Source organism: Pristis pectinata, chromosome 24 (genome assembly GCF_009764475.1).
Source record: "Pristis pectinata isolate sPriPec2 chromosome 24, sPriPec2.1.pri, whole genome shotgun sequence".
Classification (NCBI taxonomy): domain Eukaryota; kingdom Metazoa; phylum Chordata; class Chondrichthyes; order Rhinopristiformes; family Pristidae; genus Pristis; species Pristis pectinata.
In genome coordinates, this window is record NC_067428.1 from 13,543,939 (window position 1) to 13,569,886 (window position 25,948).

Consider the following 25,948-nt stretch of genomic DNA (forward strand, 5'->3'; position numbering starts at 1 on the left):
AAACACCTAAAAGAATAGCTGGGAACAACTGAAGATCTTAGAACTATCGAGCCTTACAGGACATAAGAAAGACATGCAGACTGTCGGGTCTGTGTCAGGTCTTTGACACAAACTGTCCGATTTAATTCAACACCAAACCTTCTCCATAACCTTCAAGTACTTGTCCAATTATCTTTTGGAAGTTTCTGTGGAATCTATTTCTGCTGATCTTTCCAGTAGGGTGTTCCAGATCTAACCCTCTGTATGAAAAATCTCTTCTTGTTCCCCATCTGGTATTTTTGACAACTATCTTAAACTTTGAACTCTCATTACAAATCCTCTTCCCAGTGGAAAGGCTCTCCTTGTAGCTTTGGCAAAACACTTCATAATCTGAATACTTCTATTAGCTCACCACAGCTTCAGGAAGAATAATCCCAGCTAACCCAATTTTTTTAATAATTTAGTTTATGGGATTTGGGTACGTGTGACGTGGCCAGTATTCATTGCCCATCCCTATTGGCCCAGGCGAAGGCAGTGGCGAGCTGCTTTGGTCTCTCCTTGTAATGAAGTCCATTACAGGGAGAGTCCTGGTATCATTTTGGTGAACATTTTCTGTACTTGTTCCAAGGATAATCCTTCCTGAAGTGGGTAGAATTGTACCAAATTCTCCTGCTGGAAGTCTAACCTGATTTATAAAGATTTGGCATGACTTTCCTTTTTTCTCCAGTCACTGCATTCACAAAACCAAGTATCCCATGAGCTACTTTCACTGCCTTATTGACTTGTCCCGCCACCTTCAGGGATTTGTGAGTATTCAATCTTCAGTCCCTCAGTCCTGATACCAGGATATTATATTGCTGCTCCGTATTGTTTCTCCACTGGTCACACTACTTCACTCTTGTTAGTTATTGTTTCAGTTCCTTTCTGTACTCCTTCATTGGGGTGGATCCACTAAACAATTTCCTCTCCTTCCTGCTCCTTCTGTGACCGGTACTCACCAACACATGTTCTCCCAGTTCCATCCAGTGTCAGCCCTTCAGGACAATCACACTTGAAGGAGCCCTGTGTGTTTACACAGCGTCCGTTTGTGCAAACGCCAGGGAACACATCACACTCATTCACATCTGGTGAGAAAGAAACATGAGAAATTACTCATTTCCTCATCATTAGTAATAGAAGCAAAACAGACCAATGTTACAGATCTGGGGTAGTGCTGAAATGAAGGTCTGGGAGAACTTTAAAATCAGATCGTAAATTTGCTGGAATAAGGCAACTGGATAAGCTTGTCAGATGTCTATCTTTGAATTCATCAAACTGGATAGATTCCATAATCAGCTTACTCTTGGCACATAGATAATAGTCTGCAAAGAAACATTGTAAAATTGCACTAGGTACAATTTAGGCTGTAACTTGTTTTAGTAAAAAATTTTTGGACAACTGTCCATTAGTTTGACAGAAATGTTAGAAGTCACAGTGAAGTGTTCATGGTGATCAACCACCTTTGGTTACCGCTGATGAAAATGTAAAAGTCAGCTGATCCAATGACACTTATTTTACACAATTTTCCCCCTGTAGTGCAATGGGTTTCTTGGTATCTGCCCTAAACCTTATTATTCTGCTTTATGTTGATAAAAGCACAAGCAGGCGTCCCTATGGGATGCCTGGTTCTCAGTCCTCTTTGCTGGAATGGTACTTGTATCTCCCATCAGTGGACGAGGGGAAAGGGTATATAATAGGCAGCTGCTTGGCTGTCACCCAATTTACACTAAATGACTCCCTAATATGAAGATTTTTTTGACATCCACCCTAAATAAATGTTTGAACCAGTATACCCTCACTCTTATCCAACAGGTTAAAGTGATATTTTAGGTTAATATTCTCTTACTTTTAATTTTTATTGCTCTCTGTAAGATAAATATTTAGACTCCTTCCAAAGTAATGAACATTAACAGTCATTAGCTTCACATTAAAGTCAATACAACTATTTCCCCACCCTGTGGGGTGGCGCCAGACAATTGTGTCATGATGTTGCTTGCACAATTTATGGAACAGATCAAGACATCAATGGAAATAAAAATGGCAACAATGTAGAACAAGAAAGCTGGCTCACTATCAGTCAAGATAAGACGGTCTGTGATTATCCTCTGTTTGAGTCTGTCTGGATGATTTAATCCTGGTTGTGGTTGGAGTAGTTGAACAGTCTGAACTTACCTTCACAAGTAACACCCTTCACTCTAGCATAGCCTCTGGGACAGGATGGATCTGCAAAACAGAAGCAATGACTCAGATATTTAGTCTTGCCAATAGTGGGTCCAGAAGAACATAAGAAATAAGAGAAAGTCCAGAGGACTTTCAAGGCTGCCTTACTATTCCATGAGATCACGGTAGATCTGATATTGGCCTAAGCCCCACTTTCCCACTTGTTCCTTATTACCTTTGACTCCCCTACAGACCAAAACTCTCTCTGTCTCATCCTTGAATATTCTCTGGAGTAGAAAATTCCACTGATTCATGACCCTCTGAGAGAAGGAATTCCTCCTTATCTCTGGGCGTCCCCTTAATCGTAGGCCTGTTCATAATGTGATTAAGATGTTATTGAATCCAATAACTGAGAACTCTGTATTAATTCATTTCAGCTGCTAAATTGAAATCAAAAAAGCAAAACTTCAAGTGCTGCAAATCTAAAACAGGAAATGTTGGAGATACGTTGTAGCTCAGGCAGCATCTGTGGAGAGAGAAACATTAACATTTCAGGTCAATCTTCTGATGAAAAGTCTGTGATCTGAAACATCTAACTCTGTTTCTCTCTCCAGAGATGCTACCTGACTTGCTGAGTATTTCTAGCATTTTCTGTTCTTTATCTATTGTAAGTTAAAGATGTTTGGGCTGAAAATGCAAATTTCGTTGCTTACAACGCATGAGCAGTAATTTACCAAATTCACAGTCCATACACCAACTTCACCTCCCAAAACTGTACGTTGGGAATTTGGGTGCCTGCCGTCACCATGTTGCACATTAAAACTAATGATTCCAATACTGCTTTGGTTGCTTTTGCTTCTCACAACATCATGTTTCCTTTATTCTTCATGGCTTGGCTGTTGCCCTGTGACCATCTCTCAATTCTGCTGTATCGCCTTGTGCATTGGTGGTAAATACAAGCTGAAGTACGTTAAATATGAGGCTTCCCCCAGCACTTCAAACATACAGGACCAGTGACTTTTCATTCATTCCTCTGAGGAGAAAGTACCCCCACCTGTCACATTTCAAAAAGCTTTCTCTGGATCAATCACAAACTGGTCCATCTTCCTAAGCCTGTAAGAATACTGAGTGAATGCTAAACCAGAACTCCATAAAAGCTCTTCGCTTAATAGTTGTAAATAAACCCATAATTAAAGTTCAGGCCATATTATAAAACAGAGACCACTGGCTTAGATGAGTGACTACCAGGCTCAAGGACAGCTTCTATCCCGCTGTTATAAGACTCTTGAATGGACCTCTTGCATGATAAAGATGATCTTTTAATCTCATTTCCTGTTTTAGATTTGCAGCACTTGAAGTTTTGTTTTTTGATTTTAATTTAGCAGCTGAAATGAATTAATACAGAGTTCTCAGTTATTGGATTCAATAACCTCTTAACTAAAGCCTTGAAGAGGGCCTTGTTAGGAACAGATCTCTTAATCTACCTCGTCATGGCCCTTGCACCTTATCTGTCTACCTGCACTGCACTTTCTCTGTAACTGTAACATTATATTCTGCATTCTGTTATTGCTTTTTCTTTTATATTAACTCAATGTACTTATGTTTGGAATGATGTGTCTGGATGGCTTGCAAAACAAAGCTTTTCACTGTATCTCGGTACACATGACAATAATAAACCAATTAAATAAATGCACTGTGAGAGGGCAGGCTCAGATAAAGCAGCATCCCGTCCACACCCCCATCACCAGAACCCCACCAAGCCCCTCAGACATGAGTACCCAGCTCGCAGTGTTCACAGGGACTGCCCCAGGCAGCTCCCAGGGTGGCACAGCACTCTGACTTCAGTGTGGCTCCATTGATATTCACTTCGCAGCGGCCACCCTGAATGTTCAGCCAACACGTCCCCTTCATACTGTCTGTTGGAAGAGAAGCAGAGAAGTTATCAGAGAAGGTGTCAGTCCACCCATCAAACACATCCCAGTGGGGCCACCCTTCATCCCCTTAGGCACACGTGAACCCACCCACTCCGAATCGACTGAAAGCATGTTAAGGAAGAAAACAGTAGTGTGTGTTTGGGAAACCCATCAACGGACATCATGCACCGAAATAAACCCCAATATGCTATCTTGAAGGCCAACAGCGGCCCAGGTCTGAGAAGGTGGGCAACACGATGTGGTTGTCCTCTGCACCGCCACCCTGCAGCGCAAGGTCAAGCCAGGAGCACTGTGGACTCTGTCAGGCTCCGGGTCTGAGCCGCGCTGGGAAGGCGATTGTGAGCTCTCTGCTGCCCTTTTGCAGTCAGTTTCGAGAGACGAAGGGACAAAATTACAGAGAACACCACCAGGATCAGAATGAGTAAAACAGGGCGTAGCTTTTTGGCAGAAACAAATGGTTCCTTCCTCGTTAACTAAGGGGGTATTCCCAGGCTCTCTCTCTCCCCAGGGCAAACTGACAAGGGTGATTCCCAAGGAATTTCTCAGGCTGTAACGGTACAACGGGACTCACCGATACAGATGGTTCTGGTTGGGTCCAGTTTGCTGCCAAGTGAACATTCGCAGATGAATGAGCCGGCCATGTTTCTGCAGTAACCATTCACACACGGGCTGGATTCACACTCGTTCACATCTGGAGTACAAAGGCAGAGTCACTCACATTCACTGAAACTGGAGGTATGGAGGAAGGGTTATTGTAACTGGGATGGTGAGCTACCTACTGAACTCTCCCATCAATGGGCCAGTTTTGACTACTCCTAGTTCGATGCCTCCACATATCCCTGTGTGGGTCACTTGGCTTGGTTCCGCCCATCAACCCCTAAGGAAACATCCCTTTGTTATGTCAAGAGTGGTTGGTTTGTGGAGTGCCTCTGCTTCCAGGATAACTTGCAAAACAAAGCTTTTCACTGTATCTCGGTACATGTGACAATAATAAACCAATTAAATAAATGCACTGTGAGAGGGCAGGCTCAGATAAAGCAGCATCCCGTCCACACCCCCATCACCAGAACCCCACCAAGCCCCTCAGACATGAGTACCCAGCTCGCAGTGTTCACAGGGACTGCCCCAGGCAGAGTGTGCTCTGTGGAGGGATCAGAAATGCCCAGTGTACAACTTGGTCGCATGATGTGATTCTGGATTCTCACCTTCACAGGTTTCAGTATCGGGTTTAAAGATGTAACCAGTGGGGCAGGTGCATGTGTAGCTGCCTGGTGTGTTACGGCACAGACCATTGTCACATAGCAGCATGTTGACGGAACACTCATCAATATCTGCGGAAAGAAACAGATCATTTCAGACAACATCAGGAGCTACACGGCTCACATTAATCAATTATCTACCTGCCCCCGTCTGTTGTAAGCGGCATGGGACTTGTTACACTCTTTCCTCAACAAGTCCCAACATTCAAAGATTCTAGCACCTCCTCCACACACTCTTCCCTAATTCACCTCACTCACCCTTTGTCCTCACCCTGTGCACACATTCAGCTCTGTCTTTCTTTTCCTTTCCTTCTCAACTTCCCAGCCTGTTGAGAAATCACATGATGTGATTCTGGCATTGTGTGAAGAAAGAGCTGCCTGGTCCAGAGCTGAGAGAGCTTTTCAGGCAGCAGACAAGAGGTGGGTGCTCTGCCAATGTCCATATTTTGGTAGGGAGAGGCAGTGTTTAACATGATAGTCACACAGGAGAGAGAACGAATTGAAATGTACTTGACTTAATTTGGTGTTTTTATGCTAGATATTTTTTTGAATCAGCATTATTCTCTAATAGAGAACCTCATGACGCCTAACAGGGTGCTTCCTATTCTGCCGAATAGAGGTAAATAATAATGATACACAGGAACTGCAAGACAGAACCCTTACTCTGTACACTGGAATGTAACATATACAACTGTGTGATTCTCCCTACTTGCACAAATGTACTGAAGTTATACTCTTTCCTCAACAAACTTCACTTTGTACTTATGAGTAGTTTAATTTTATTTGCTTTGTGGAAGATCAATCGACAGCATAACAATATACATTTCTATATTTTCCTTGATTTATAAAATAAACTTGCTACCTTCCTTTCAGAGACCAGTGTTTAATATATGTTAGAAGATGTTCACAGAGAATCAGGGTGCTCCTTGCTAATCCACAAGGGAGTATCTTTTATCAGACTCTGCCTTCAGTCTGGAACTAAATGGATTCACACTCACCAACACAGTTCTTGCCACTGACGTCTGACTGGTAGCCGATATTGCAAATACAGCGGTAACTGCCGCGCAGGTTCTCACAGATCCCATTGGCACAGATATCAGGATCGAGAGCGCACTCATTGATATCTGGGGAAGAAACAAAAAGGATTCTAACTTATCCCGGACTTCACTCCTCAATTTGAAAATCAAGAAACACAGGTAGCTGGTTTACAGCAAGTCAGGCAGACAAATTCCTTCAATGGATGGGATTACAGATTATTCCTAGACCTTAGGCTTTTTCATCACCAATCCCTAAATCAGCTGACTTTATGTATAAAAAGAAGTGGAGTATTTTAAATTTGGATCTTTTTTTCAGCCTCTGCAGATGATTAAAGAGGTATCAGTTCATTACTTTCAAATAAAACCCCAATAGCAACTTTGTTCTAGAGTAACACCAGCTATTTTCACAAGTTATCCAAGTTAAATCTACCTTTTGCACATGCCCTGCAAATAAAATCTGCTTCTGATGAGATTTTGTGAAAAGAAAAATTAAATTTTAATACTTTAATAAGCACACAGTGAAGGTTGAGCCCCAAGTTTAGTCAATAACAGTTGGTTCATTTCTCTACCTCGTCCATCAGCTGTGATCCCAATGCCGCTGCTACAGAGAGCATGAAATTCAGCTGTGAAAACAACAGGAAGAACAAAGCAAATCAGACATTAGGCACTTTGAATTGTTGCCATCCACCTTAAAAAATAATAAAGGGGTTGACTCGTTCAGCATGGCCAATAAGGAATTCTGCTTGCAAGGAATGCTGGTTGGTAAATCATGGATCAGTAATCCCATATTTTTCCACCTATTAATTTAAATGGATGTGATGTTGAGTTTATGATGTTCCAGCTAATGCTTCCTGCAAGTAATCCATCATAAAGCCAATGAAAATGTTTCTGAAGTTGGTCACAGTTGTAAGAAATCCTGCAGCCAATTTGAACACAAGAACATAACCTGGAGGTAATGTGTTTTACCGAGCGATCTGAGAAATATTTAGCATCTGGCACGCAACAGGGCATTAACTACATAGAAGGATTAACAATTCAAGATCTGACTTTGCTTGAGAATTTTAAATGGGTAAGTGCTTATTGAAATGATCAAAATACTTGACATGCTTGATATGTTATAAGCATCAATTCCAAAATTTCCTTGTGGTTACTGCATAAAGGTTAGAATTAGTGCACCCTGTACTTAACTGCAAGATTATTTTGTATTTAGAGAGTAAAACAATGTTTCCATTATTCTATTTTTAAGTTTTTAAAAATGTATTTATTAAATTTTGTTTAATTCAGAAAAATGTAAATTTTACATCCCTTTTTGGGACAATTCATTTATCACAATTGTCTCCTCAGATATGAAAGTGTTACAAAAGATAATCTGGAAACCATTCTTCATACAAGTGGCACAAATCCACAGGATTTGTCACTCAGTTGAATCACTTTTTCCGCATCGTGGCTGGAGGCAATTTGCATGAAGAGCCAGCAGGTGGAGCCCAGGTCCTGCTCTGCAGCCTTACGCTCAACTGATTGTTTCCAGTCCCAGTCAGGGTGAATTGGAATCCGCATGGAGAATTTCCTCAAAATAGATAGTTCTCCTTTCAAACTATTGCTCAGATGTAGCAAAGAGGCAAATTCTTTTTTCAAAGGAAAAATACAAAAGAAAGAAAATAAATAAAAGGCGAGTGCTGTTTATTTGGAAGATGTTGCTGTGAGTTCTTTGCACCCTTTCTCTGCAGCTTTTCTTTCAGTTATGTTGAATACAGAGATGGTGAACCTACCAGAGGTCCTGGCTGGACAGGGCTGACAGGGCTCTCCAAAGCCATGGTCCGGGCTGGCACAACAGCACTCTGATTTGGTTACAGCTCCAGGAAAGGGTCGGGCACAGGTGCCCTTCTTGATGGCTCCATAGCAAGTGCTGCGCATGTGAGTATCTGAAAAGAATGGACAAGGCCACTGTTGGTCTGTGGAGCAACTTGGAGAGAATCCTGTACTGACAGCAGATTGCTACAACAACAATGTAGAAAAGCATCCCAAAATGTATCATAGAAGCAGTGGTCGGTGGGTCAAAGGAAAAGTGCCCAAAGAGGTGGTTTTAGTGGGGGTCTGGAGAGAGAGGAGAGGATGGTGGGTCAGTGGTTGGAGAGAACAGGGTTGGGTAGCAATAGACAGAAATGCTCATGCTGACCTCACGATCTACCTTGTCGTGACCTTGCACCTTATTGCACTGCACTTTCTCCGTAGCTGTGACACTTTACTCTGTACTGTTATTGTTTTTACCTGTACTACATCAATGCACTCTGTACTAACCCAATGTAACTGCACTGTGTAATGAATTGACCTGTACGATCGGTATGCAAGACAAGTTTTTCGCTGTACCTCAGTATAAGTGAAAATAATAAACCAATACCAACACCATGGGGGAAACTGCCCAAAAGGGCACAATCAGAGCAATGGGATGGGTTCGGGATGTTGTAGGGTTGCAGGCCTCTGAAGAGGCAGGGAAGAGCAAGTTCATGGAAGAATTTAAACACAACAACTTACATTTCATAACATGAGAGATGGAAGCAGGAGAGGCCATTTGACCCCAAATTCCTGCTCCACCATTCTGTAGTCATGGCTGATCTTTTACCCAAACACCACTTTCCTACACTATTCTCATATTCTGATTCCAAAAATCTAGGCCTGTCTTAGACATACTTAGTAACCAAACCTCTGCGGCCCTCCTGGGCAGGGAATTCCGAAGATTCACCACACAATGGTCCTTCTGAAAGTCCAAATACACCCCATTCACTGGTTCCTCCTTATCTATTCTGCTGGCTACAACCTCAAAAATCTCCATCAGATTTGTCAAATTTTCTTTTCAGAAATCCATGTTGACTTTGCCCAATCCTGTCATTATTTTCTGAAGGTCTTGTTAGGAGTTCCTTAATAATAGATTCCAGCATTTTCTTCCTACTTTCTCTTTACCTTTTAATGTAATTTCCTCATCTACCATTGCCAAATCACTCTTTGTAGCTTTGCAGTTTGCTTTGTTTAGATTGAAGACCCTGGTTTCAAATTTAACTAAATCATTTTCAGTCTTTTTAAAGAACTCTTATCTAATCATAATCACTCTTCCCTAAAGGCCCCCTTCCATTGCTGAATTAACCCTTCCTCATTGCAGAATATTAATTCCGAAATTCCCAGTTCCCCTGTCAGTTCCTCCACATAAGATTTAGAAAGCCACCTCTTATAAACTCTGTGAATTCATTCTCCATAGTACTTCTGCTAAATTTGGTTTGCCCAGCCCATATGTAGATTACAGTCCTCACGATTATTATACTACCCTTGTTACATGTGTTTCTAATTTCCTGATTTATACAATGCCCTGCATTAACACTGCTTTTGGGGATCTATAGACAACTCCCACCAACATTTTATGTAAAGCCTTTAATATAGTAGAATGTCTGAAGGTCCTTCACAGAGTCATCATTTTAATAAAATGAACAAAAGGAGATACTAAGCCAAACATCTGCTTAGAATGTGAAAGGCAGAGTGGGAGCTAGAGGGATTCAGATGCTTAGGAAGAGGACTCGAGAGTGACTGAAGACACAGCTGCCAAATGTGGGGCAAAGTAGAGGTTACACAAAAGTCTAATGGAGAAGTAGAGAATTTGCAGAAGAAAGGATTTGTTGCGCTGGAAGGGATTAGAGAAATAGAGAGGAGTGAGACCAAATGTCAATAGTAGAAAGGTATTTGGAAAAAGGTATTTGGAAACCTGATATAGTTATAAAACTACTCCAAAATTCTGTATTAACAGGCGAGTAGTAGTTATATCGAAAGTAGATACTGTATTTTGAGTGAAGTGAGATGAAGCATTGAAACGGAACTGAAAGATTCAATCTACCCATACAAGATGGAGAGGAGAGTCATATGAATTGAGCAAGATACAAAGGCTGTACCAATAGGCTTAGGTCTCGCTCTAGCAAGCATTTAACTGTCATCACTGAATGTTATCTTAGTAATGGTTAGTTACCGGTTAAATCAACTTACCAACGCACACACGTCCATCCACACCAATGGCTAGACCTGGAGGACATTCGCACCTGAAGGAACCTTCTGAATTAATACAGCGACCATTCATGCAGATACCAGGTGTCTGACATTCATCAATATCTGGGAATACGAAAGAGAACCATTAGGAGTCAGGAGCTTCAGTGTAAATTTAACTGCAGCCAGTGAGACACAGAACACAGAAACCAATTCAGATCTTGCAGAGGTTTACAAATCCTCCTTGCTGATACAGACATGCTCCAGAATATCCTTTAATTCTCCAGTCTTCATGTCCTTCTCTCTGGTGAATACCAATGAGAAGTATTCATTTAAGATGTCACTCATATCCTTTGGCCCCACACATAGACTACCCCTTTGGTCCTCCTTCCTTAGCTACCCTTGTGCTTCTCATATAAAAGGCCTTAGGATTCTCCTTAATCCTACTTGCCAAGGTCATTTCATGGTCCCTTTTTGCCCTCCTAATTTCTTTCTTAAGTTTTCTCCTTTATTCCCTATAAACCTCAAGAGACTCCTCTGATAATTATTTCCTACACCTGACATACGCTTACTTCTTTCCCCTGATCAAACCTTCAATATCGTTCATTAACCAGGGTTCCCTAAACTTACCATCTTTGCCTCTTACAGGAACATGCTGACTCTGAACTCCTACTATCTTGCATTTAAACGCCTCCTACTTATCAGATGTTGCTTCCCCCCCAGCAGCTGCTCCCAATCTACCTCTCCCATGTCCTGTCCTACACTATCAAAATCTGCTGTCCCTCAGTTTAGGGATCTATCTTGAGGACCAACCTTTCCATGACTACTTTGAAGCTTACTGATGTATAGTCACATTTCCTAAACGGTTCCTCCACAGAAACTTCAATCACTTGCCCATCCTCATTTCCCAAGGTCTAGTACAGTGCCTCCAGAGTAGAAATCTCTACACACTGCTTCAGGAAACCCTCTTGATTGCATTTTACAAATTCCTCCCCACGTAAGTCCCTTGCACTAAGGCAATCCCAGTCAATATTGGGAAAGTTAAAATCCCTACAACTACATCCATATTATAACCCCATCAAAATGACTAGCCCTTACTTATTCCTAAGTTCTACCCTATAGCCTCACTGGTTGATCCTCTAGGACATCCTCCCTAAGTACTGCTGTAATGCTCTCCCTGAAGTGTAACCCCTCTGTCGTGCCTGAAACTTCTATATCTTGGAACACTGAACTGCCAGTCCTGCCCTTCCCATCAACCGTGCTTCCATGATTGCAACAATATTATAATCCCATGTGCTGATCCATGTTTTCAGCTCATCCGGCTCACTGCGAGGCTCCTTGCTTTAAAGTAAATGCAGTTAAGCCTACAGACCCTCTTACAGCTTCCCTTCCTGCCTCTGCTTACTCTTCCCACTGGACTTGCCCGTTCTACTTTCTACACACGAATCAGCCTCTCTACCTGCTGCACTGTCATTTTATCCTGAAACGACCTGGATCAGCAGTAGACCATACAATTGCCTTAAACACTATTGGGCTAGTGAAATGGGGAAAAAAAAATCACTCAGGGATCCTGCACCTGACCAGGATAATGTCGCTGTGGAATGTGCATGAGGAGAGAATCAGGCTCAGTTGTGATAACCTTCATGGTCCAATATTTGGCTGAGACTGTATATGCAATGTATGCTGTATCTTTTGATCTGTGTAAAACATACATGGTTTATTTTTGTTCTGCGTCTGTACGTACAACGTATATTTTTGTCTCATATGAACATGTGAACTATATTTTTTCCTGCATTTGTAAATGTGGAATATTTTCTCTTGTTTGCACACACCCAACATAGTTTTACACACATGCAGTATATTTTTTGTCCTTTGTTTCCACACCTGTAATATATTTTGTCCTATGTCTGCACATGTGCAATATATTTTTGTCCTGTGTTTGAACACGTGCAGTTTATTTTCAATTATGTTTGTTCTTGTGCAGCAGATTATTATAGCATGACGTTGTATATTTTTGCATTGCAGATGTGAACTGTTGAATTTATCCTTCATTACAAGTTAAACAATTGTAAGTTTAACAAACGAATTGACGGTATGTACTAACAAGGGTGAAGCAGTACTGAAACAATTAGGACTTTGTCAACTGGGAACAATGTGGGCAGGAAGTGGAAAATAGCTGACAACAAATGAATCACTTTACACTAATCAGGCTGACTACCTCTATTTGTTAAGGGGAACTTACTCTCTTGTCTATCCAACACCACTAGTAATATATAGGTAACTATACACCCCTTTTGCTATTTGTATAATCTTTCTAATATACAGCAGTTTCTTACATAAAAATAGCCATTACACCTCAAAATAATTCTCAGACACTTTTGGGATGTTCTCAAATATGTTTTAAGGTATTATATCAATGCAGAGGTAGTAATTTTATCTGGATCCTAGCAAATTAGGAACAAATGCTTACCCACAAAGTGATACCCATTAACGAGCCTGCACGAAAGCATTAATTTGCATGTCCTTACCCACACAGTAGCGTCCATTTGGAGCTAAGACAAAGCCATTCTTGCAGATACACTTGAAGCTACCATCTTCATTGATGCACATTCCATTCAGGCACATGTTGGTAGTGGCACATTCATCATGATCTGGGGATGAATTTGGTTATTTGTCAGTCTTGAGTTCTAACAGTAAACGTTATAAAAAAGATCTACAATCCATGGGCTTTAGATACCAATATACTACAGAAAGGAGAAGGGACAGAAGGAGATGAGAACTTGCACAATGCCAAGTCCTGAAAGGTACTGAGCTTGGCTGAGATATGGTGTGAAGAGTCTGGATTTTCACATAATGGGATAGTATTTAGAGTTCAAGAAGAAAAATGTAGGGAAGTTTGCAGCAGTGTCGCCATCAAAGCATTGATGACATAGCACCCTAATGATTGCATTAAATCTTGTTCCTCCAGCATGCTCCGAAAGCCAGTTGCAGTAATACACCGGGTTTGATATCACGGTATAGTGGAATGAAAATGGAAAATGCTAGAAATGCTCAGCAAAGTCCTGCAGCGCCTGTTAAGATTTCAGAAAGATGACTTTTCATCATTTAAGATACTGGATTTGACACCATGGTCATATACAGAGTATAACGTGACAGTAATGCACTTTAACACTGTTACCCCTTACTGAGGTCCCACTAAGCCACCTACATTCCATGTAGTTTCTCTAACATTCCCTGCAGATAATCCACTATTTACTTAATTATTTAGACAGAAAAAGAGGCTGTTCAGCCCATCAGGTCCATGCCAGTTCCCAGTAGAACAATTTCATTCACTTTCCCTCTCTCCTCTTATTGCCTGGCAATTTATTCTCTCCCACACGTCTATTAATTTGCCTTTGATTGTTTTGCTACTTATTCACATTGGGGGTAATTTATAGCAGCCAATCAACACACCACATCTTTGGGCTGTGAAAGGAAACCAGGGTATCCGGGAAAAACTCACATGGCTACAGAGAGAATGTGCAAACTCCACACAGACAGCACCCAAAGTCAGGATTGAACTCAGGTCACTGGAGCTGTGAGGCTGCACACTAACTGCTGTACCACAATGCTGCCCTCTGTTTAATGAATGCAGATTTTGATATTACCAGATGAATAGTGTGATTATTCCCACAACAACTTAATTCCCTCTTGTTCACTTGGGACTTCCCTTTTACTGAGAAGGATGGGAATTGTGCTAACCTGGGTATGTCTTTCTTTTCTTAATTTCACAGATAGATACATTGGTATTTCCCTCAGTCCATACCTAAGATGCTTTGACAAAAAGAGCAGTAAGGAGGATCAGTAACATCAAATCAAAGAGTGATGGTGAATAGAGATGTAGCCAGACACTTCCACCTCTCCAGGGATGCAGAACCCATCAAAGACTAGAGTGACACACAAAACACTGGAGGAACTGAGCAGGTTAGGCAGCATCTACAGAGGGAAATGAACAGTCGAGGCTTCAGGTTGAGAACCTTCATTTGGACTGACTGGATAGCAGTCAGTCCAGGTGAAGGGTCTCGACCTGAAACATTGACTGTCCATTTCCCTCCATAGATGCTGCCTGACCCACTGAGTTCCTCCAGCATTTTGTGTGTTGCTCCAGATTCCAGCATCTGCAGTCTCTTATGTCTCCAAAGACTAGACTGATGTGGTCTTCCTTCTATCTATCAAGTAGTTTGTGAAGGCCATGACCTTATTTGCCTGCTTGAGTCTTTATACCTAAAGATATCAGAAACTGTCTCGAGATATTAGTTGGGTGAATTATACTTACCCATACAGTTCTTTCCATCGGGGGTGAGCTCAAAGCCAGCATTGCAGATACATTGGAAGCTTCCATCAGTGTTAACGCATCGGCCGTTCCTACATAAAACTCCATTCTGGATGCACTCATCTATATCTACGGAGCAAAGAAAAAGCTGGTTATTGGGATGACATTCACTTTGACTGCACGGTTCTGTCACATGATCAGTTGGAGTGCATTCTACAGTCGCCCCATTCTTCTGCACCTCTGTTTTTTATGGCAAAGGAACAGAGCAACAAAATGTTGCTACAAATACAAACATTAAAACAAAGGTCTTAAATAATGAAGTCAGAAGGCAGCTTTTTGGGGAAATCTGATGGGAGTTCATTTGAGTTTCCTTTGAGGGGCCTAGGTGTAATGTATGGGAAAGTTTGAACTTTGTGCTTAGACAAAGTTTAGGTTCTATAATCTTCCCCTTGCCTATGAGGAAGACACATCCTTCTTGACATATGTGCATTGTACCAGACTGTTAGATATGTGATACCAAGGATCTGAAAAGCTGGGATTAACAGGGTTGCTGTTAAAATCCAGGAAGGATGGTAATTCTGGCTGGTGTCTATCTATTGCACCTCTGAGTTTGTGGCCATTTTGTGCCTGGTATGTAATGCTGTTGTCTTATTTACACAGCACAGTTCAGCTGATTTTTGATGTTGTCCATGTGCCGGCTGCCTTACCATTCCCTGCCATGCTGTACACACAGTACAAAGTAGAAATGCTGGGCTTTAGTTCTTGCACTCCAGTTTCTACTCGCTAATTCCTGGATGATATTCACACGTGATTTGATTTTTGGAACTATACTTTCAAGGTGTTTGGAAATATCTCATGACTGACCTAGAATTACAAGCAGATCCTTTGGGGCGGGCTGAAGGTGGAATTTTTCTAACCACAAGTGAAATCTCGCAGTCACAGCCCAGTCACTCCTTTGCCATGCCCTCTCCAGTCTGAGGACGTGTGAACAGACGTCTCCAAGTGCAACGCTGCCGCGCTCTTCATCTGTGAGGCATTTTCTCCGACGTGTAAGGCTCGTGGATTAGGAACGGGTTTAGGAAATGGGGATATCAGGGAAAGGGATGGCATTCGAGGATTGGAGTTCATGGGAGAAAGGTGGTGTAGAATGAGTTTGGGGGATAATGGGTTAAAGTGCAGTGACTTAGCGGAAGTGCAGTAAAGGCTGAAGGATTACTTTAAGGAATTGGCCATGGATACAGCGGCTCCCTCAATCAGTGTGTCAGAGAAAATGCATTGACATTATATCCAAATCTTGTTGCCCCACATTACTGAATGACTAAAAAAAAGTGACAAAATTTGTTGTTTCTTTTGCATTTTGTGTTTATTTATATTTCCTCCCACATAAATTCGGTAAGAACGAATTTTATTCCCTGTCTCAAATTTTCGGGTAGCGATTTGTGAATTCTGTAAGGGTGAATTTCCATTATCTGAACAGCCGTAATACGGGGGTCACCTGTACTGGCTTTTCTGGTTCAACCAGAGAAGCTATTTTCAGAAATATTTACCCGTGATGTTCAGTTTGGAACATCCACCCTTAGAGGCAAAGCTTGGAAAAAGCTTTGTTGTCAGTGTAAACAGGCTTCAATGACATTATTTCATGCACAGTACTGTTATATGTTATATATGTTAGATGTTAAATGAGTTGGGAGACATCCCCATTGGAGGCCATTGGTAATGGTCTGTTGATCCATCTCCAAGGTACACAAGATACTTTTGTTTTCTGAAGAGTGACTAGAATGGACATAAAGATGCCATGACGACTAAAACTCCTAAAGAAAACTTCAAGATGGTCTATTGTCATTTTACACCAGAAATCTGCCTCAAACTGTGTGTCATCTGAGAGAGCTTTCTAACGGAGCTATCAGAGGCAGCCTGTATATAAAGGATCTAAAAATCTTGCAATCAAATACAGCCATAAAATTAAGTGCTTTCCTTCACCTTGATCTGAAAGAAAGAGTGGGCAATAGCAAAGCTCATCAGGGATGACTGTGTCTGTGTAACAGTTTCCTATTTTGCTAGAATTCATCAGAAGACTCTTCAGTGTGGGCTTGGGCACTGATTTTATTGGCAGCCAGGTTTCCATTTCAATCAAACTATGACTGGAATAGAGATGCCCCAACAGTATATGATGCAGTGCAATTATTTTCACTAGGGACATTGCAAAATCTGTAGGCAATAGTAAGAAATGAATGGGCACCATGTAAGAGCTCTGCCCTTTTGCCTCCAGTCACTGGGTAGCCTAGTTCAGATAGATGCTACAGACATTTCATGCCAACCATCTGTTTAGATTTCTAACAAAAATGGAACAGTAGCTGGGTAAATGTATCTCTATCTGGACAGTGCAAACTCAGTGGCAAGAAATTCAAACTGTCAAGAATTTTGAGTGAGTTTGCTGTAATTAGTATTTGATACATTGCCTATCCTCTCTGAGCCAATCAAGAGAAGGAGTCTGTACAGTTATTGGGCATTATTCCAGGGTAGTTACAGTATGCCTGTGTTATCTGTGTCTGCATTAGCAGTGTCTGTGCATCTAGCCAAGTGGCCATTCAGTCCTACACTCTGGAATTTCATCCCTAATCTTCTTCTGCTCTTTGTAAGTCACTTCTTTAATGCCAATTTCTCTGACCAAGCTTTTGATCATTGTCCAACTAGCTCCTTGTGTGGCTTGGTGTTAAATTTTCATCTGGTAACACTGCTGTGAAATGAATGAGAAAGGCTTACTCCTATGAAAACACAAGGTGTTGTAAGTGAAAGGGGACAGGTAAATACTCCATTCAATTTGTATGTTGCAGCAGAGATATAGCTCAAAAAATCAATTTTAAAATTGTTCTGGGAATTATCATTGCTGAATAGTAAAGTATATCAATATAAGACAGATAAGGAACGAGAGAGCTGCAGGGACGATGCACTTCTCAGCAGATTTACAGAGTAGACAAGGAAGTTGGGCTTCTGCGCTCCTGGGGTACACTCACCAATGCAGGACTGCTTGGTAGCAGTACTCTGAAAACCCTCATGACACTTGCAGTAGTAGGCACCAGGGGTATTAAAACAGTCACTATTCACACATGGACTGCTGAAGCATTCATCGACATCTGAGGAGAAGTAAACACAAAATAGTCAAATGTTGAAATTATCTGGTTCCCCCAGATGAGGGAACACAACGGAAAGAAAATCCAAGACTCCCTAATTACTGAGGCCAACTACGCACTAATTAAGACAAGTTTCCGTGAAGTGGCGTCCCCAGTTGATTAGAGGCCAAACAGACAATTCCCACAGAGCTGGAGCCTCATGTGGTGCAGACGTATATTGCTGTGGTTGCAATGCAACTTCTAACCAATTTTCAGCCATTGCATCTAACTAGCTCAGAGATCCCCACTTCCACGCACACGGTCTGCAACATCATTATGATAATTCCCTATTAAAAGCAGGGCTACTTCAAGTGAGGCTTTGGGGGTTTTGATCATTTGATTTAATGTTGTCAAAATCCATACTGTACACCTATCTAATTTCCATTCCCTTAATTTAGGGGTCTTTAAGTTTGATTGTAATACTGGGATAAGTGATCTCAGTGTTTGTGATTAAGTACAAGCCTGCTATTGGAAGTAGGAAAGAGGAAAAGGAAATGGACAATAAGCCCTCATCTCAGTCTGCACTTTGTCCATATATTGCCTCTCCTATCTTAGATTCTATTTCAGACAAATAATCTCTTCCACAGCCCATATAAGATGTGTTTTATCATATTCTCTAGTTCACTCCCTAAGTTTCCTCCTGGTCTATGCACTGTACCCTATTGTGGATTCCAGCTCACTGACTGAATCATGTCCCAGAGATCTTATATGCTTTATGTTAACTCACCACAGCTTCTGCCCCATAGATTACGTACACACTTCCCTTTTAAAGACTTTTACCTCACCAGCTTAGTTTCCTTGTACAGCCAATGTACAATCGATCCTAACTACCCAAATGCTCCCAATTGTTTTATTTTCTGCCTATGACTTGTGTTAAATGTCTGTCACAAATTTCAACATCCTTGCTCCAGTGGAATGGTCTACAAGGGGAGAAAGTATAAGCAGGGAATAAAAGCAGAGAGAAGTTACAGTCACTTGAAATGTTTACCATACAGACTGAATCTCTAGAGAGATAGTTCAACATAAAACTTTCCTCCCCTCAAAGGAATTCACACCATTCTCACATTTCTGGCAATCTCTGATATTTACATAATATTGCTTTGTGAATGCTTTTGAATTGTTGTATCTTACTGAGTATTCCAGGAGGAATTTATGTGCATTGGTGAAACTTATAACCAGGGAATAAGAAGACATCACAGTTTCCAGTCTCCATGTGCATGCAATCCCCACACACTATACTGTCCACATCCACAAACATGTGCATGGGCACACACACACCCTACAGCCCCCACAAACTCTTGGCACATGTTAGAGCCTCACACACAGTGATGGCTACACATGTATTGGAGGTCCCCCCCAGACACCAGACCCAACATTGGACCACCACACTATAGCCCACATGCATCCCTGCGCAAGATACACTGTTGCACACAGCACATCTCCACACATACAGGGAGGGGACACAATGGGAGGAGTGTGTGGAACCAAACAAGGGAGGTGGGATGGGCAGATGGGAACAGCAGGGGGAGGGTCCCCTATTGTTCTCATCTGCCCACCCCACCTCCCTTATTTGGTTCCATGCTCCACCTTCCTTTCCTGTCAGATTCCATCATCTGCAGCCATTCATTGCCTCTGCCCATCTCCTGCTACTCTCTGTCACTATTTCCACTCTTCCCTCCTCCGTCTGCCTATCACCCTCACTCAACTGTATCCACCTATCACTTGCCTGCTCTTGCTCCACCCCTTCCCCTCACCCCTTTATACCAGCTGTCTCCAGATGAAGGGTCTTGGCCCGAAACGTCGACTGTCCATTTCTCTCCACGGATGCTGCCTGAGCCACTGAGTTCCTTCAGCAGTTTTTCTTTTTGCTCCAGATTCCAGCATGTACAATCTCTTGTGTCTCCACTTACATCTAGTTTTTGCTATGACATCTATAAAGGAGTACTAAAGGAAGTACTATTTAACACAAGTCCTATAGGATTCTTGGCTCACATTTGCACTGTGCAAGAGTGAAACTTTCATAGTCCCATTTTTTAATTCACCATGCTTTCTCTAATAAACCTTACGGCTACATTCCAGCATACCCGGAATCCTAATCCACTCATCGATTACAGGCTAACAATCAATTTAGTCCATTGTGACATTGCAGCTTCTTTGAAAAACCTATTAAGTCAACCCCAAATCTTGCTCTTTTCCAATAGCCCTGCAATTTTATCCTTTTCTGTCTTGACCATTGTTCTCAAGGGATTCTGCAGCCTAATACACTGCTAGGTGGCTAGAACATTCTCAATGTTCACATTTGCAAAGTGGGCAGCCAATTATACTAATTATATAGCAATTAAAATCATTGGAAGGCAGATGAAATTTATAGAACATGTTTAAGTAAAAAGAGATCTGAGTTCCTTTTGTTCATTGAAGAGTACAATCTCTTAGCTATGCCATGCTCTTGACTACAGAACAGGAAATTCCAATCAGGCTGGTTTTGATTATGACTGTTGTCTGAAAGGATGAACAGATTAGCACGTGTGCTGGGGTTGGTAATTCAATATCACCCAGAATATGAACAGGATCAAGCTCGTCAGCAGTATAAATCCTGGGAGATTTCAACATCCTGGCTGGGCTAAGGCTAGCCTCTAAGGGAAGAAAGAATAAATAAAGAGAATGAAGTGAATTCAAATTACAGCCACTTCAGAGGTCCTAACAGACAGACAGCATATTGCAGTGAGTTTGTACAATTGCCAAATGAGCTCATTATTGTGCATTTTCTGCGTGGCCTGTATTAGACACAACACTATAAATGGGCATGACGTCTACAGATGAAGTAGAGGAAACTGCACCCCAGCAGAGTCAGTACCCAAGACACTCCTCACCAGCTGAAGTCAACTCTGAATATTGTACCCCAACTGTAGTCAACACTGAGAATGCTGAACCTTAATAACAGTCAACACGCAGGATACTGTACCCAAGTGACAGTCAACACACAGGATACTGTACACTAGCCACAGTCAACACTCAGGACACTGTACTCTAGTGACAGTGAACATTCAGGATACTGTACCCTAGCAACAGCCAACACTCAGGGTCGAGTACACCAACTCTGAGTGTTACCATACCCCAGTGACAATCAATACACAGGATAGTGTCCTCAAGCAACAGTCAACACTCAGGCTACTGTACACTAGCAACGATCAACACTCAGGCTATTATACCTTAGCAATGATCAACACTCAGGATACTGTACCCTAGCAACTGTCAACAATCTGAATATCGTACCCCAGCCAGACTCAACACTCAGGATTCTATAATAATAAAAAAATAAAGACTGTACATAACAAGTCATACAGCAACTTGGAAAAGAGAAAGACACTCAATTTTCACTACAACTAGGAAAAATTAGAAATCAAACATGTCTTTGTTTGTGGAAAAGGGGATAGTTCACTCTACCAACTACCACTCCCCTTCTCATGGCACTTTACTATGCAACCGCAGGAGATGCAATATCTGCCATTTTACCTCTTCCCTTCCCTCTTGACCCAAAACGTTGACTGTCCTTTTCCCTCCACAGATGCCTTGAGTTCCTCCAGCATCTTCTTTGTTGCTTGAGATTCCAGCATCTGGAGTCTTGTTTACTCAAACACTGCTTCCTTATACTGCATTCAGTGCTCATGATGTGGTCTCCTCTACATTGTAGGAACTAATTGCAGATTGGGTGACCACTTTGCTCAACACCTCTGCTTAATCCGCATGGGTAACTCTGAGCATCCAGCTGTCTGTTGCTTTAATTCTCCATCCTATATCTATTGACAACTCTCTGTCTTTGGCCTCTTCAACCGTTCCAATAAAGCTCAGCGTAAGCCTGAACAATAGTTACTCATCATCTGACTTGGCATGTTGCGGCCCCCAGGAGTCATCATTGAATTCAACAACCTCAGGTAAACAACCTTTCCAGTTTGTTTCAGAACTGGCCAATTCTGATGAAAAGTCATCAACCTATCATGTTAACTCAGTTTTTCTCGCTCCACAGATACGACCTGACCCATTGGGTGTTTCTTTTATTTCAGATTTCCAGCATCTGCAAGTTTTTTTGCCTTTAGCTCAGGACATTATACCCCAAGTATAATCAACAGTCAAGATACTAAACCCGCAGTCATCGTCAGAGCCTTGGATACTGAATCCCAGCCATAGTAGGTTCCCCCGGATACTGAATCCCAACCATAGTCAGTTCTCCTGGATTATGAATCCCAACCATAGTCAGTTCCCCCGGATACTGAATCCCAGCCATAGTCAGTTCCCCCGGATACTGAATCCCAGCCATAGTCAGTTCCCCTGGACACTGAATCCCAGCCATAGTTAGTTCCCCTGGACACTGAATCCCAGCCATAGTCAGTTCCCCCGGATACTGAATCCCAGCCATAGTCAGCTCCCCCGGATACTGAATCCCAGCCATAGTCAGTTCCCCCGGATACTGAATCCCAGCCATAGTCAGCTCCCCCGGATACTGAAATCCAGTCATAGTCAGTTCCCCTGGACACTGAATCCCAGCCATAGTCAGTTCCTCTGGATACTGAATCCCAACCATAGTCAGTTCCCCGGGATACTGAATCCCAACCATAGTCAGTTCCCCTGGAAACTGAATCCCAACCATAGTCAGGTCCCCCAGATACTGAATCCCAACCAAATCAGGTCCCCCGGATACTGAATCCCAAACAAATCAGATCCCCTGGATACTGAATCCCAGCCATACAGTCTTGGATACTCAATCCCAGTCACAGTCTAAACATCAGGTACTGAATCCCATCCATAGTCAGAGCCCTGGATACTGAATCCCTGCCATAGTCAGGAAGCTGTGCAGAAGAATTAGCACCAGGTATCTTTACCCCATTAGGAGCATGTGAAAGAAATGGAGATTAAAAAAAACACTGTAAAATCCCCACCTCTAATGTTGTGCCAACTAAGCAAATGGTGTCCAAACTCACCAATGCACTCCCCACGTACATCCTGCTTGAAGCCCATGTTACATTCACAGCGGTAACTGGATGGTGTTGGGATACAACGTCCGTTCAGACACAGATTGGTGTAGTGTTTACAGACATCGGTTGTCTGATTCAAGGTGGCTGTACCTAGAAAGAGTAACAATCAGAATTCAATTGTTTGATAGTTTGTTTGCACACTTCTACACAATGGCCTCAATGCCCCAATGACTTAATAACAATGGAAATATTTAATATTCTCTGAGAGTCCAAAAACTCAAAACACACATGTTCTTTTCAACTACCACTTACTATTTGGGGTCATTACAGTCTGCTGATTTTATGCCATGGGCAGGGTTTTGGAGCCAAATGTCATGTGATACATGGATGCACACTTCTGAAAATCATGCCAAATTCAATATTAGTGAAAGGATAAATGAGCGCGCAGCTATCCTTGACTGTGGTTGAAGAACTATTGTCAGCAACATCCACGTCCCATGAACAACTACATAAAAAACTGAAGTTTTCATGCCAGTGGCACCTGTCCATCAGCACCCAATACAACTAGCACTGCCAACTTGGACTGCTTCATCTTACACTCTCTCTTAACCTCTCATATATACATTGAGCAACAGGAAGGAACTACATCAATGAAATTTAGAAAGATCATCACTATGCACGGATTATTTGCAGGTTGATTTCTTCTGGTTGTAGAAATAATTCTTCAAGTGTTTTCTTTAGTTGTTTTAAGTTGCAAAAGCTGACAGGGACTGGTGTGGTAAAACTGATGATTTCAAGGACACTGCACAAACCATTTATTCCCAGAATTGCATCATTACTGGTCATTGCCCTTGCAGAGAATGAACAAAGGGGATAGGGACCCGGGCAGCTATAAATAAGAGGAGATTACGAGCTCTCAGGAGAAGGCCTATTCACCAAGGAAGATATTCTCCTACTTAACTCTCAGCTAGGAACAACGCGTGAGAAGTCAGCGCTTCAAGAAGGATATCTTCACTGAAACCTGCCATTTGTTACAGCTACAACAGTTTCCTCAGAGCAGGGCAAGGACAATATTGCTAGAGGATGGGGTTGGAGATATTGGCAACCCGTCATGGTTCACCATCCACTGACTCCTTCTATTCAAACAGAAAACTGGATTTCATTCTCTCCTGCCCGAGACCAGCATATGGAGAAGTAAAATTTGCTCATTTCCTCAGGATGTACAATGCCCATGATCGCACACACTCTGCAGGCATTGCATATTGGTTTTTCAGAAATCAGAGGAATTTATTCCCTCAATGTCCATCAGGTGTGCAAGTAGAAGCAGCAAGCCATGAAGGTAAATGCAGGTATCCTGACAGCAGTCAAAATATCTTCATTTTGTGGCAATCCACTGTACCATCTGCAACGGAGACATCAGGTCAAATCAAAGGGGAACTTCTGGACAACAAGGATTATCCACCAATGACATGGCTCATGATTTTACTGTACATAGAACATAGAACTGTACAGCACAGGATCAGGCTCTTTGGCCCATGATGTTGTACCGAACCAATTAAGCTAATGACACCCAACCCCTTCTGTCTGCACATGTTCCATATCCCTCCATTCTCTGCATATTCATGTGCTTATCTAAGAGCCTCTATCATATCTGCCTCCACCACCACCCCTGTGAGTGCATTCCATGCACCCACCACTCTCTGTGTAAAAAACTTGCCCCACACATCTCCTTTGAACTTGCACCTCTCACTTAGCATGCCCTCTACATTTCGACACTGGGAGAAAGATACTGGCTGTCTACTCTATCCATGCCTCTTATAATCATATAAACTTCTATCAGGTATCCCCTCAGCCTTTGCCGCTCCAGAGAAAACAACCCAAGTTTGTCCAACCTCTCCTTATAGCATCTGCCACTAATCCAGGCAGCATTCTGGTAAACCTCTTCAGCACCCTCTCCATGGCCTCCACATCCTTCCTATAATGCAGTGACCAGAAATGAATGTAATACTCCAGATGCAGCTTAACCAGAGTTTTATAAAGTCTGGCCTATGTATTACCTATACGCATATAGGTAAAGTTCATACAATGCGAGACATGTTATCACATTTCTTGTGTAATAGAGCAGCTACTGGCATGTAGAAATAATGTTTCCTCCTCCTGGACCACTCCAAAGGAGCCCCGTGGTACTCAGTAGAGAGATTATCAAGTTTTAGTGTAGTCTGCTGTCTATTGCATAGCCTCACCTTCATGAGGGGCAGTCCTTGCTCAGGAACATGGGGAGGTGGAGGAGGAAGGAAGCAACCTATACAATCCTTTTAATACTGGAACATCCACAAAGAACTACCTCAAGTATGATGCAGGTAACAGCCCAAATCCCATTTAACTGGCCACAACCCAAAAATTAAAGTAAACAAAATAAACATTCCCAACAAATTTGGGTGCAATAAAGTAGAGGTTATGTAATTGGACTCGTAATCCTCAGGCCTGGATTTAATATTCTTGAGTCATAAATTCTAATCCCACAACTTTGGCTGGGGATTTAAATTAAATTATTTAAGTAAATCTGAAATTTGAAAAAACACTGGTATCAAAATGATGACCATGAAAGACTGAATTGCAGCAAAAGCCCATCTGGTTAACTAATGTGCAAAAATGAAGAAAATCTGCAATCCTTATCTGATCTGGCCTTCATATAACTGCTATTCAATTGTGTGAAACCACCACATGAAAGATTAAGAGTGAAACCACACAGACCACACAGGATCAACCTCAGGCAACAAGAGACATCCAGCCCAGTTGATTCTGCAAACTCCTCTTCACTAAAATCTGGAAAAGGTGCCAAAACTAGGAGAACTGTCCCACAGACTTACAAAGTCATACCTTTCAGCCAAGTTCCAGAACCTACTTCATCATCACTTGGCTTGACCTTTCTCACCAGCAGGACAGACTCAATGGAAGTGGCATATGTTCATGTGGAAGTAGTCCTGAGCCATCTCAACATTGGTTATGAAGATTCCTGATGAATGTCATCTGCAATTCTCCCTCAACTGCTGCCTTCATGTTAAGTG

General features: G+C 42.0%; 1 protein-coding gene across 1 annotated transcript in view; it reads right to left on the reverse strand.

The window, feature by feature from the left end:
• The window catches only part of fbn2b (fibrillin 2b), a 178,915-nt gene that overhangs the window by 57,575 nt on the left and 95,392 nt on the right, over nucleotides 1–25,948 (reverse strand). Inside the window, 13 exon segments of the mRNA XM_052037856.1 lie at nucleotides 978–1,103; nucleotides 2,191–2,241; nucleotides 3,957–4,094; nucleotides 4,684–4,803; nucleotides 5,318–5,443; nucleotides 6,370–6,495; nucleotides 6,978–7,031; nucleotides 8,178–8,330; nucleotides 10,432–10,554; nucleotides 12,957–13,079; nucleotides 14,744–14,869; nucleotides 17,755–17,874; nucleotides 22,887–23,030. Coding sequence (XP_051893816.1) covers nucleotides 978–1,103; nucleotides 2,191–2,241; nucleotides 3,957–4,094; nucleotides 4,684–4,803; nucleotides 5,318–5,443; nucleotides 6,370–6,495; nucleotides 6,978–7,031; nucleotides 8,178–8,330; nucleotides 10,432–10,554; nucleotides 12,957–13,079; nucleotides 14,744–14,869; nucleotides 17,755–17,874; nucleotides 22,887–23,030 — 1,530 coding nt within the window.